At 42.8% G+C, this 14363-nt stretch overlaps 1 protein-coding gene across 10 annotated transcripts in view; it reads left to right on the top strand.

The window, feature by feature from the left end:
* LOC105471353 (leucine rich repeats and guanylate kinase domain containing) overlaps positions 1-14363 on the top strand; it is a 138762-nt gene that overhangs the window by 80329 nt on the left and 44070 nt on the right. For 9 of the 10 annotated variants that reach the window (XR_011621963.1, XR_981088.2, XR_003015792.2 and 6 more), the window contains 2 exons: positions 300-501; positions 2567-2662. Coding sequence is in view for 6 of the 10 variants with exons in the window: in XM_011723804.3 (XP_011722106.2) it covers positions 300-501; positions 2567-2662 (298 nt within the window). In the remaining 4 variants the exon portion in view is untranslated. Of the gene's footprint in view, positions 1-299; positions 502-2566; positions 2663-9802; positions 13798-14363 lie in introns of those variants that run through there. The other variant, XM_071094490.1, reaches the window with a different exon arrangement.

Genomic DNA, 14363 nt, shown 5'->3' with positions numbered 1-14363 from the left:
TGTACCTATTTTATATCCAGCAATTTTCTAACAGTCATATTCATTAGAATGATTAATTAAAGGAAAGCCAGGTGGAGTGAATTCTAATATTTCCAATGACAATTTAAAACTTGATGAAGAGAGAAATGTAATCCAATCTTGAGATATTTATAGAAAAATAGCAGCTAACTCTACAGGTGAAATACATTCTTCAATATATTAATAATACTACTTCTTATACCCATGTTGTCAGATGGCTCCAAAATGATTTGTAAATCATCTATGTGTTTCCAATTTATTATCTTCCTTTTAATGCACAGGGTGTAAGAAGTTTAAAATATTCCTATTTTGAGCCTCGTTATATCCTGGTGGTACCCATGAACAAGGAAAAATATGAGGGATATTTGCGGAGAAAAGGATTATTCAGTCGTGCAGAAATTGAATTTGCTGTCTCCAGAGTGGACCTTTATATTAAAATTAATCATAATTTTCCGGGATATTTTGATGCAGTAATCAATGCAGGTTGGTAATTTTCAGCAAAGTTTTATTTTTGAAATGTAAGATTACTGAATTAAAAGTTTGTTTCATGGGGATAAAATTCTTGGGTAAAAGCTATTTTCCTTGTAACAGTGAATCACAAAGAACACGAAAAGGGTTAGAATCCAAGAGGTCTAATTTTCTACTGTTTTAATGAGAGCATTGTCTCAATTATTTTTTAAGATTGTAGCTAATAACATTTGGTGTAAAATGAGCCTGAACTGAGTTCATTTTTTAGGGGACATTGTGAGAACAAAGTTAAATTATATGTAATTTGAAATACACATTTAAATTTCTAGAAAGGCATATGAAACTCAGGTAATTTTATTATAATCTACACATAGGTTAAAAACCCAACTACTCAAAATATAACCATAAAAATGTATGTGTAAAACAAATATTTTCAGAAACTAGTTTATAAATGACCATTTAATTTAAAGTGATAGTTCATGGGAGAATTTTTTGAAATGTGAAAATTTCTATATATATGTATATATATTTTTATACATATAAAATTTCTATAGATTATTCTAGAAATTTATACATACACACACACACACACACACACACACATATATATATATATATTTTTTTTTTTTTTGGAGAGAGAGTCTCGCCCTGTCGCCCAGGCTGGAGTGCAATGGCGTGATCTTGGTTCACTGCAACCTCTTTCTCCAACTCCCAGGTTCAAGCAATACATCTGCCTCAACCTCCCGAATAGCTGGGATTACAGGTGCCTGCCACCAAGCCCAGCTAATTTTTGTATTTTTAGTAGAGATGGGGTTTTGCCATGTTGTCCAGGCTGGTCTCAAACCCCTGAACTCAAGCAGTCTGCCCTCCTCAGCCTCCCAAAGTGCTGGGATTATAGGCATGAGCCACCATGCCTGGCAAATTTCTATATATTTTAAAACTGCACTATATTACACAGTCATAAAAAGTAAAGAGAAAGTTCTCTGTGTCCAGATAAGGAAACATCTTCAAGTCATACAGTTACTAAAAAAGACAGGTTTATAATATAGTATGCCATCATTTATGTAAAAAAATTATGTAATTATATTTTCTTGTACTACATAAAAAAATTCTGGCAGAATCTGCAAAAAACTAATAACCCTGATTACCTCTTAGGGGAAAGGGAAACTAGATGAACTAGATGGACAGGGGACATTAATTGAACCATATGAAATTGTTGATATTCAACTATTTTGACCTATGAAAACAGCAATTTCATATGGTTCAACTTATTAATAATAGTTTTTGGTCTCTGAAACATGTTAATGTATTACACAGTTGAATTTGTTTTCTATTCCTGCATAGAAATTATCACACTTAGTGTCTTAAAGTGTCAACACCCATTTATTAATTCACAGTTTTGTAGATAAGAAGTCTGGTACAGCATAGCTGGATTCTCTGCTCAGGGTATCAGGAGGCTGAGGTCTCATCTGAAGGCTCTGGGTATAAGCCTCCAAAGCTCATTCTTGTTGGCAGGATGGAGTTTCTTTTGGTTGTAGAACTGAGGTCCTAGTTCTACTGGGCTGTCTGCCAAGAATTATCCTCGGTTTCTGGAGGTTGCTCTCAGGTCTCATCCACGTGGCCCCACCATCTTCAAGCCAGCACCAGCACATCGAATCCTCCTTGGGATCTGAGTCTCTGACTTCTTTTTCTGCCAACAGCTGGAGAGAACTCTCCTTTTATGTGGCTCATGTGATTAGGGTGGGCCTGCCTGGATAATCTCCCTTTTGATTAACCCAAAGTCAACCCATTAACAACCTTAACTACATCTGCAAAAATCCCTTTTGCTGAATGTCACACAATCGTGGAGGTGGTATCTCATTGCCTCCACAGGTTCTGTGCACACTTAAGGGGAGGAGATTGATTATACAAGGGTGATGTGTCCTTAGGGTCATCTTAGAATTCTACCATAATATATATAAAATTCTACCATAATATATATAAAATTAAATGCAGTAAACAAATCATTACCACCAATAGTTAAACATCAACTCTTTTGGATCTGATCCTGTTGTTTTGAAATGTACTCTCTTTGCTGCAGATGATCTGGATGTTGCCTACCAAAACCTGAGTCAGCTCATTAGAGAATACCTTGGATTGACTAAGGAACCTGCCAAGAGTTTAGCTACAACTGCAGGTACTATCCTATCTTTTTTGTGCCAGGATTTTTTTTTTTTTTTCATGGAAAGGAAAACAAATCTGAGTTCCTATTTGGGTACCCATCACTTGGGCTAAAGCTGGTCTCTTTTATTCCTGTACTTCTTCTGGGGCAACTGTCCCCAAAACAAGCAGCATGAGTCAGCCTTCTGGACCTGTAACTCTGCTTGTCTCCATGGTCATGATGGGCCTCTGGGGACTGCCCTTCAGGAACAGGCTGGGCAGTGGCTTGATGGAGGTAATAGATAAGGGTTAACCTCACGGCTCAGAACTCAGCCTTCTAGAAGTTTCATTCCTTAGCTGAGATGTTGTTCTACTTGTCGGGTTTGTATTTAGTCTGAGAGTTTTCTTTTCCCTTTTCTTTGTGTTACCCCAGTCCTCAAAATACTGTGCTGCGGAATATTGTGGCAAGAGCGCTAGTCATAGGATTGGTGCTCCTGTCCTAGCCTTGTGCTCTCTTGGGTCAGCTTCTTTGCTGTTTGGAGTTTCAGTTTACTGTTCTGCTACATAGACCTAATGCTCCTTATCTACCACATGGATGGTGAGCAGCACATGATGTAGTATACGTAAGAGTGCACCCCCTTGGAATCCAGGAATTCTAAAGCCCTAAGTTAGAATTTTGGTACATGAATTTTGAGATGTATTTAAAAGACTCCCTTGAATCTACCTCGCAACTATTAGGATGGCTACTATAAAAACAAAATAAAAAAACAGAAATTAACAGGTGTTGGCAAGGATATGGAGAAACTGGAACCCTCATGTGCTATTGGCATGAAGGTAAAATGGTGTTGCTCCTGTGGAAAACGGTATGGAGGTTCCTCAAAAAATTAACAATAGAACTGTCCTATCATCCAACAATCCCACTTCTGATCTACCTCCAAAAGAATTGAAGGCAGAGTCTCAAAAAGAGAGCTGCACACCCATGTTTTTAGCAGCACTATTCACAATAGCCGAAAGGTGGAAGGAACCCATAAAATAGAATTTTATTTGACCTTAAAAAAGGAAGGAAATTCTGGCACATGCTACACATAGATGAACCTTGAAGATACTGTGCCAAATGAAATGAGCCTGTCACAAAAGGATAACTATTTTATGATTCCACTTACATGAGGTATCTAGAATAGTCAAGTTCATAGAGCCAGAAAGAAGAACGGTAGTTGCCAGAGGCTAGGGAATGGGAGTGGTTTAATGGTTACAGTTTCAGTTTGGGAAGATGAGAAGAGTTCTGAGGATGGATGATAGTGATGGTGGTACTGTGTGAATACACTTCATGCCACTGAACTGTGCACTTAAAAATGGTTAAGACGGCTGTGCGCGGTGGCTCATGCCTCTAATCCCAGCACTTTGGGAGGCCGAGGCGAGTGGATCACGAGGTCAGGAGATAGAGACCATCCTGGCCAACATGGTGAAACCCTGTCTTTACTAAAAATACAAAAATTAGCCAGGCATGGTGGCACATGCCTGTATGCCTGTAATCCCAGCTACTCAGGAGGCTGAGGCAGGAGAATTGCCTGAATCAGAGAGTAGCAGGTTGCAGTGAGCCAAGATTGCGCTACTGCACTCCAGCCTAGCGTCAGAGCGAGACTTCATCTCAAAAACAAAAACAAGCAAAAAAAATGGTTAAGATAGTCAATGTTGTGTTATGTGTATTTTGCCACCATAGTAAATTTTAAAACTTTCCCTTGATGGACTGAACCCCATTCACACACTGCATATTGTGAAATGTTAACCCGAGACCCTGGCTGTTTTGCAAGTATGTTCAGCTTTGCGTTTTAGCAGTTGTGACTTTTTGCCCAAATAGGATTTTGTTTACCAGGTTGCATCCTGCCAGACTGAGGCAGGGCAGGTCATGATCTTGCCAGACTTCAAATCAATGCTGTTTTGTAATTTTGCACACTTCTCCCAGGTTGAGGGCCCCTGGTGTTTTGGAATGAGGTCAATGTGAAACTGGTAAAAATCAACAGATAATGGCTGAGAATTTCCTTCTCCATATGTCTATAGGAGATGAAGTGACCAGGGTATGACCTGCTGACTAGAATGTTCCTGGACAAAGTCTGACCTGTCTGAAAATAGACAGGAATGGAGGACTGGAGGACTATGCTCAGTCTACGAAGGGAGGATTGGGGGACATTAGATTAGGAGCGTGTCAGTGTATTTATCCAGCCCTGCTCGGAATCTCTGCACTGGGCGTTGGTTCTTTAGAAAGCCATCTCTATGGAGAAGGACTGTGTAGTGTACCTAATGAGGCTTCTGTAGCTCAGTAGAAGTTTCTCTTGAGGAAATCGGGCTCCCCTTGCCTTAATTCTTTGCTAATCAAGCAACCTTCTGATCTTTAATTTGGTCCCATCAGGTGGACCTGCTCCTGTGGAGGCTGTACCCTACGTTACTCACCCTGCCCTGATCCCTGAGCCAGGCTTGTCTCCATTGTAAATTAATTAATTGGTGTACTGGCTTTTAAATCAGCCTCTTGTGGGTTTGGATAAACATGAATCAGTCCCCCCTGAGCCTGACCAGCTCTGAGTCACTGAGAACAGTGTGTTTCTCAATCTGAGATTGCCACTAATTAGTGGGGCTTGAACAAGACTTTGCCTCAACAGCCAGTGAGAGTCCATCTCTGTATCTTTTCTTATTCTACAACTATCAGGAACACTGGCTATTGGGTGCAGTTGCCATTTGGTAAATTAATAGACCAGATAATGTGTGCATAGAAAAATAGACTTTGATTTTAACGGGTATAATGAAATTTTATTTATTTGGACTAATGAGGTCAGGCTTGGCTGATTTAATGAAAAGTGTGAATTACTGAATTTGTAAAAATGTGATAGCTCTCAGTTACATTTCATAACTGAAACTGAGCCATCTAGTTATTGACTAATAGAATTCCATCTTTAAAAGGTAGGTAGGCAGATTTGTAATTAATGTATCAAATCACTAGCCTCAAGGCCCCTTTGTTTTTTTGGCATGTTTAGTATTTTGAAATACAATGTGTTTTCTGAAGCCAACCACTTTATCTTATCTAGACAATTAATTTGCTGAGGAAGTTACTTTTTCCACTTGTGGGTTTAAGGATAAGCTTGCACATAAAGTAACATTGTAGAGGCCAGACATTATTCAAGTGAGTATCTAAAAAGTCCTAATGGCCATGGTCCTTATTAATACACATTTAATGATGTCTCTAGTGGGACAAGAAGGAGACCCGATGTTCTTCCTGAGTCTCAGGGCTGTGAACAAGGTGCCAAGGAGTTGGGGCCAGATGTTTACAGGTTCAGTACACGAGAGTGGGGACAACCATAATTACCTTAAAACAAGTGTCAGTGTGTCTGGAGTTGGTTCCTGCAGGTGGGTTCGCGGTCTCGCTGACTTCGAGTAGAGCTGTGGACCTTAATGGTGAGTGTTACAGCCCTTAAAGATGGTACGGACCCAAAGAGTGAGGGGTAGCAAGGTTTATTGTGAAGAGCGAAAGGACAAAGTGTCCACAGCATGGAAGTGGACCCCAGTGGGTTGCCACTGCTGGTGGGGGTGGACAGCTTTTATTCCCTTATTTGTCCCCTCCCATATTCCCTTTCTGTCCTATCAGAGTGCCCTTTTTTCAATCCTCCCTGCGATTGGCTACTTTTAGAATCCTGCCAATTGGTGCATTTTACAGAGCACTTATTGGTGTGTTTTACAATCCTCTTGTAAGACAGGAAAGTTCCCCAAGTCCCCACTTGACCCAGGAAGTCCAGCTGGCCTCACCTCTCATCAGTACTCCCCAGGAAGGGACCCAGAGCCCCAGCAGAGTCACAGTCATGTGCCCAGCTGGTGCTTCACCTCATTGCTCCTGCTCTGAGCTGGGTCACTCTGATTTTAAGTTCTATAATTTAGATATATGTGTATAAACACATTACTCATATAAATGGGACCTCTAGAAATAAACAATAGTTTTAGTATAATGAATTTTTTAAAAAATAATTAAGCTGTCAAAAGGAAGAAATTGAAATAAAAAATATTTACGATTCTGTGAGACAGCTTTTCTGAGCAATTAGAAAACTGGACTAGAAATATGAAGCCTTGGTTTTCTATTCTAAATCTAACCAATAACCATTAACTTGATTGGAGAAATAATTTTGAGCTCCAATTTCTTAAAATAAAAACCTATATATAATGTCATGGTGCACTATTAGAATCTGGCTGTCCAGAGCTGAGGTTTTTCCCAATTGGATTAGGCATCAGTACAAACAGAAATCTTATGACCAACACCATTGTATTTCTTAAAGTGGTAATCCTGTATCAATGCAAACTGAAAATTATTCCCAGATATCTGAAGTAGTAATACATAGCTTTATGTTTTGTAATTTTACATTGCTAATTTTTAACTAAGAATACAAGCTGAATTTCTACTCTTAACAATGAGAATGGAACAGAGTGATAAAAGGAAGTGCAAGGTTTATCAGTTCTGAGTACAGCAAATTTCAGCCTGGACCCAGAAATGTAAACTTTCACCAATGGATGGATTAATTGAATTTTCACTTAATGCATGTATAAAATAGTAACTTTAGGTACACAGTGATCATAAACCCTTGAAATCTTCAGATATCCCCTTAATTTAAAATATATATTGACCGGGCCCGATGGCTCATGCCTGTAATCTCAGCACTTTGGGAGGCAGAGGCGGGCAGATCATGAGGTCAGGAGGTTGAGACCATCCTGGCCAACAAGGAGAAACCTAGTCTCTACTAAAAATACAAAAATTAGCTGGGTGTGGTGGTGTGTGCCTATAATCCCAGCTACTAGGGAGGCTGAGGCAGGAGAATTGCTTGAACCAGGGAGTCAGAAGTTGCAATGAGCTGATATCGCAGCACTGCACTCCAGCCTGGCGACAGAGTGAGACTCCATCTCAAAAAAAAATAAAATAAAATAAAATAAAAAAAATATATATGTTATATATATGTTTATATATATATATGTTATATATATACACACACATCTTATTTTCCCTATTGTAATGTGAATAACATTTATTTCTAATACCCAAAAACTTAAAAAGCACAAATAAATAAAATAGTTTATATAAAATAAGGAAAAAACTATATTCACAACTCAGTATTAAGGGATGTCTTTCTTTCCATTTGTCTCTAAACAACCTACTTCTGGGATAGTTAGTGCTTCCAGTAAAGTTTTTAGAAAGCTGGACCAACTATCACCCTGAGTTCTTGCTATATAGATCATAAAATAAAATTATATTTGCAAATCATTATTCTGACTAATGGTAGAAAGAAATGATGATGGTTATGATGAGTCAAACAGAGGAGAACTGAGCAGTTGACTAGTCCATAAAGTTTCCCTTTATCTTTAATAAAAGGCCTGGTATGATTTGCCAAGTTATGTCAATTGTTAAATTGTAAAAGTAGGGAACACATCCTTGTATGTCTGATTACAGTAAACCAAGAGATTAAGGAGCAAAAGAAGCTTTAGCACAGGATTTCACTGTTCTGATATTTTTCCACCTTTTAAAATTACTTTTATATTTTGGTTAAAAAGCATACCATAACATAAAATTGTATGTTTTAAAATTTAACCATTTAAGTGTACAATTCAGTGGTACTAATTACATTCTCAGTGTTGTATAACCATCACCAATACGTGTTTCCAAAATTTGTCATTACCCCAAACAGAAACTCTATACCCATTAAACTGTTACTCCCCTCAACTCCTGGTAACTTCGAATCTACTTTCTTTTCTCTATGAGTTTGCCTATTCTTGATATTTTCACAGTTTAATTTTTCAATTTAACCCTGTTTCTTGTCCAAGCTAGTATTTCAGTTTATAGCTGTTATAAACTAGGGAGTTCCAAATGATGAACAGGACATCCCCTCAGAAACCACACCGAGGGATGCCTTTCTTTGCTCCCACCTGTCCCACCCTCTCCCTAGAGAACACCAGTTTGATAGGATGCAAAGGGTGCGTGTCCAGACTAGGGGCTCAGTGAGAACCCAGCAGTGCAAGCTCATCTGCGTCAGTGGAGGGGATCGGGGGCTGGGAGCCTGGTTTACCTCTGGGGAATGGATCACTCTGGGTCACCTCAGAGGTCTGATTTGGGTTGGAGTCTCTGAGTATCAGATCTCCCCCAAAGTGAGCTGAAACGAGCTTCTTCAAGGCTGTTCCAGGGTCAGATCTCCCCCAAAGTGAGCTGCAACTAGCTTCTTCAAGGCTGTTCCAGACTGGTGTACCACCTCTGACCACTCCACATTTCAGAGCTATGTCCTTAGGACTGGGGTAAGACGGTATTTGGGCCCCCAGAATCCATGTAGTGAACAAGTTCACTGAACGAGTGCCTGCTGGATGATGGCATCTGTGAGACTGTCCCAGAGATCAGTCATTCTGAGAACTTGGTGTCATGGTGAATGGAGGAGGACCCCCTCTCTGCAACACCAGCATTGCTAGTGGCCTCTGAGAGCCATTTTTGAAGGCAAGGTAGATGTGGAAGTCCAAGGGGAGGCCTGGGGATGTGAGTGGGGGGATAGCAGCCTGGATGGGGGTCCTCAGGAACAGCTGCTCTGAGCCATGGTGCCTTGTGATTCTGTCACGCTGATTCTTTCCTTCCTTCTTGCATTCATCACCCATTTCCTCAGTTCCTGCCCCTTTGCCAGGTATTGGTGACCAGACATAACGCTTCACAGAGCTCACGGCTTATATAAGGGGGCTGCCGTTAAACAAGGAAACAAACCAGTGAGACTTCATCTGGCTTGGATGTGCATCCTCTAGTTTCTACCATCAAAAGCAGCACTGATACTCTAAGTTGGTATAAATTTAAAATCTCATTCACTTGGAAAATGTCTCACCACCCACAAACCTGGATGTAAATTTTGGTTCTGTGAATGAGAACCAGACATAAACCTCTTATGTTTATTCATTGAAGTTGATGTTTTCAGTTGACTAAAATTGTTCTAAGTTCCACAAAATAAGAGAATTATAGACACTTAGTATCTTCAAGGAGAAGGGAAGGTTTAGTTCTCCTATATGTGTAATTTTATTCCTTTCAAGGGCCTATGTGCATCTAATGGGGAAAAGATGTTTTTCTTATTAATTTCTAAGCAGTTAGTTAACTTCTGTTTATAGTCAACTTCTTTTTATATTAAAGCAGGAGCTCCCTCTAGCAAGAAGACTCTCTCTGGGGTACCAGCACACCTGGTTCCATCTCCCAGGCGCTTGGCAAAACTGCAAGCAGATGGCCAGATGACAGAGCATCTCTCTGGAATGCAAATTCATGCCAAGAACCTAGAAAATCAGAGCCTAACTCCTGCCCAGAACCAACCGCGGGCTCAGGATGGAGAAACCCATCAAAAAGAGCTTTCTCCTAACAGCCATCTCAATCCTGAGCCCCCTCAACACCTCAGTTCATCGGCACTGGGTCTTCCTCAGCAGGCCCAGGACCTATCCCTAAACCCGACAGAAGAGGATGTCCAACAATCACATCTTCCTCTAAAACAGATAGCCGCTGAGACAGATGTCCCCGAGGTGAAAGCCAGTGAGGTGGGGCAGTCTCCCATCACCCCTACCCTGGCGCCTCCTGCGCACCCTTCCCCTCCCCTGTCCGGCGGCCCTCAGCCAGGCCAGGATGAGGAGTCAGGGGAGGCCCAGGTAACCCCCAGTGGCCCTCCTCTGTCTGAACCTCCACAGGCACCTGGCCCCACTCCCCTCAGCCCTCAGAGAATTCAGGATGAGGAAACTGAGTCAGACGAACATCTACCCAGCAGTTCCCACCATGATCCTCCAAAAGATTCTTCCCACGCTGAGGTGGTGCAGAAACTTGCTGGAGATTCTCAGCAAGCTCTGAAGGAGGAAACCTCCAAATCAGAAGCCATCCGGGTCAGTAAGCCTCACCCAGAACTGCCACATCCCCAAGACTTAGCAACAGATACCAAGCAGCCCCAGGCCAGGGAAGCCCCAGGGACCTTGCTCTCTAGAATCCGGCTGGCTCCCACTCGGCTGCCCCAGCCTCAGGTGCTGGCTCCCCTCCAGAGCAGGAGGCCCACACTCAAACTCCTATCGCCCAGCAGGGAAGAGGCTTTAGGAAGAACCTCTGATCAAACCATGACTCCCTCTCCCAGGCCTCCACCAACCCGGGAAGCAGACACCAGTAAACTTCCTCCCATCAGCCCTCCGCACTCAAAACCACCACCAAATCTGAACCCCCAGGCAGCCCACAGTCCTCAGCAAGTCCAGGAAGAGAAGGTCAGTGAGGTGAAACTCCCTCTTATCAGTCCCCCCAGCCAGGAGCAAGCAGCACCGCGCATCCTCAGTCCCGCCCTGGAGGAGGCGGCTCAGAAAGTGAGGCTCCCTCGCATTCCTGCTCCTCTCCCGGAGCCAGGGCTGCCCCAGAGCTCGGGGGCTCAGCCCGATCCAAGGCCTGCAAAGGAAAGGAAAGCTCCCCAAGCAGGCGGCTCCTCCAGGAGGAGGATTCCAGACATGCAGGCCTCACCCCACAACCAGGGGCCACTTCAGCAGACAGGGGTTAGGAAAAAAAAACTCCCCATCCAGAAAGGGACGGCTGGAGGACTGGCACCTCTGGAAGAGGCACCGCCTGGGAGCCACCAGCCAGCCTCGCAGCTAGAACCCCTCCGTCAGCCAGCTCCCGCCATGGTGCCCGACCGTCCCAACCCCAGCCCTTCTCTTGTTTCTTGTCTAAGCTAGTATTTCAGTGTATAACTGTTACAAACTCAGGAGATCCGAGCAACCAGAGAAGCAAATTCCATACACCAGGAATTCCTGAGCCCCCCCATGCCCAGTCATCACCTAGAGACCCCCAATTACAAGAAGATAAAAAACAACATAATTCCAGAAAAAGAGCCCATACCGACCTCCCCACAAATGACCTGCCTTGGAATGTAGATGTGTCCAAACCAGGGCCATCTTGGAAGAGAGATTTTTAGAGGATTATCTCAAGAAAATAAAACTCCCGTCAACGGCGATCGGCCAGCTCAGAAGAGGCAGCCCTCACCCGGGAGACCCCTCCAGAGGGAAGAGGCCCCTGCGGAGTCACTACAGGATAGTTCAGCTCCTGTGGAGCATCCAGGGAGAAAGGGACAGGTTCATCGAAAGGGCAGGTCTCAGAGGAGAGACATTGCTTCGCAACCCCCAGAGCAGGACAGTGAGCCCCCAACCCAGCAGCCTGTCAAAGACACACCAGCCCATCAGGGAGAGGTCAGGCCAGAGAGAGCTCTGTCCAAAGGCACAATGCACTTGATTCCAAGCAGCAAACCAAAGAGAAGCAAACCTGAAAACATGGGGCAGTGCCACAGGACAAAAGCCCCGTCACTCCCCAGAACCAGGTGTCTGCTGTGGAGCAGGGCAGCTGGAAGGGAAGATTGAACACCAGGGGCAGTCAGCGCACCAAGGTTTAAGCCATCCCTAGAGCCACCTGCTCATTAAGGTCTGGGAACCCCAAGGCAGTCCTGTCAGAGAACGACCAGCTATGGCTGGGTGCTGTGAGTCTCCACACTGGCTTCCTCCTGAACCCATGGTCAGCATAGGTGGAGGGGCTGGTCAGTGCTGTCCAAACCTTGGATTCCTAGAAGGCAGCCAATCTGCACTCCTGTGCCTCTTCTGCTGTTGCTGTCATGCCTGGAAGAGCAGCTGTCCCAGAGGGATGCGGCTTGATCAGCTGCTGCCACCAAATTCAGCTGTTCTGGAAGGCTGGTGCCAGCAAGTAGCCTTTGTGTCCAGACACAAATCCAACCTGAGTTCCAACTCTGACTGAAGCAGGGCCATATTGCCATTAAGTTTTGTTCCCTTCATAAGGAAAATTCGCTTCTAGACTTCTAGAAAATCCTCTTATCCCTCTTGCATTATTGAGGAGTTCCAAAGCAAAAAGAACTCTTGAGACAGGAAGCCTTTGCTGTTCCTGGAGATTCCAAACCTACAGTTAACTTGTGGGAATCTTCTGTAGGGAAGAGGACATATTTTGCATGCGTGATGCTGTGATCAAATGCTTCAGATTTGTCTTGGCAATATGTTGCCTGAAACTTATTTTGCTTGAAATGTATTTCAAAATGAATACCTTCCTACTATCTCTGAATAGAAATCTCATGTAAGGCCGGGCGCGGTGGCTCACGCCTGTAATTCCAGCACTTTGGGAGGCCGAGACGGGCGGATCACGAGGTCAGGAGATCGAGACCATCCTGGCTAACACGGTGAAACCCCATCTCTACTAAAAAATACAAAAAACTAGCCGGGCGAGGTGGCGGGCGCCTATAGTCCCAGCTACTCGGGAGGCTGAGGCAGGAGAATGGCGTGAACCCGGGAGGCGGAGCTTGCAGTGAGCTGAGATCCGGCCACCGCACTCCAGCCTGGGTGACAGAGCGAGACTCCGTCTCAAAAAAAAAAAAAAAAAAAAAAAAAAAAAAAAAAAAAATCTCATGTAAATTAGCCCATGCCTTTATTATGCCAAACCATCTGGTTGAATCAATTAAAAGAATTAATGGGAGAACATTTAAGTGAATCAGTTGCTCATTTATTCATACCATCAGGATTCTTTCGCTGGCAAATGATAGAAGTCCACTCTAAGCCAGCTTGTGTGACTCTATTAGAAGGGAGTAGGAGATTTCGTATGACCAAACTATGGGAAGGGCAGGGCTACAGCAGGTCTCAGGGAGACTGGGGGCCAGTTGTGGAACATAACCAGGACTCTAGTCATCTCCTGGACTCTGGTCTAGGACTCGCACCACTTCTCATCTCTGTTTCTTTCTCCATGTTGGCTTCATTCTTTGAACTACAAATGACTCTTTCAGTTTCTGCACATGTCGGGGAACAAGGCCACCAGCAGCTCTCAAGCCCACATCTGATTTTACCTCTGGAAGCTCCCACTACTGTAAAGAGATTAATTTGAATGAATGTTCATTAATCCTAATCCAGAGAAAGTCTTGTTGGCCTAGCTTGGTTTAGGCACTCGTTCTCAAACCAATCTACTCTGGCAGGGACCAGGGTTACCTTTAGACATACCTATTGAACCAACTCCTATGTATGGACACTATACTCCACCCAAAAAGAGGATAATTGTGACCAAAACAGACAACCCAAGATGTGACTCTTAAAAAGCTACAGGATATCTATTGACCACTTACTGTGTACACAGCAGCATGCTAAACTGTGGTTGGTATCTCATATTTAAAAATGTAACTGATGATTAAATGCCTTTGTAAATGTATGTTATCTTACACAAAAGAGAGGTGTCTGAGAAACTATGAATTTCAAATGTTATTTCAAGGGCAGTAAAAGAAATTGATATTTTAGAAATCCAGGATATAGAAATCCCCTCTGGCAAAATGAAAAGCATATATAATGCCAGTAATTACCCTCTGATTTATCTGATTTGTCCATGATAAAAATAATACAGTAACTGTAGAAAACATATCATTTATTTCATTTATTTATTTTTACTAAAAGTGTGTTTATTTTTACTAAAAGTTCATTCATCCAACAAGCATTTATTGAGCACACCCTATGTGCCAGACACTGATGGTTGCTAGATAAGGTGAGGTGATGAGGATACTTCAAGAAGCTTTGTCTTTTATCAAGGGAGATAGATAAGAGGGTTCATTATATTAATAATGCCATGTGATTAGGGCAACTGAAGGCCCCACAGCGTGCTAGGCTATATTTTGCATCCTACAGACAGGAAAATCCATTTGTTAACTTTTCCA

Source organism: Macaca nemestrina, chromosome 4 (assembly GCF_043159975.1).
Source record: "Macaca nemestrina isolate mMacNem1 chromosome 4, mMacNem.hap1, whole genome shotgun sequence".
Classification (NCBI taxonomy): domain Eukaryota; kingdom Metazoa; phylum Chordata; class Mammalia; order Primates; family Cercopithecidae; genus Macaca; species Macaca nemestrina.
The sequence above is the reverse complement of the archived record's forward strand: the minus strand, read 5'-3'. Positions and strand labels throughout refer to the sequence as shown.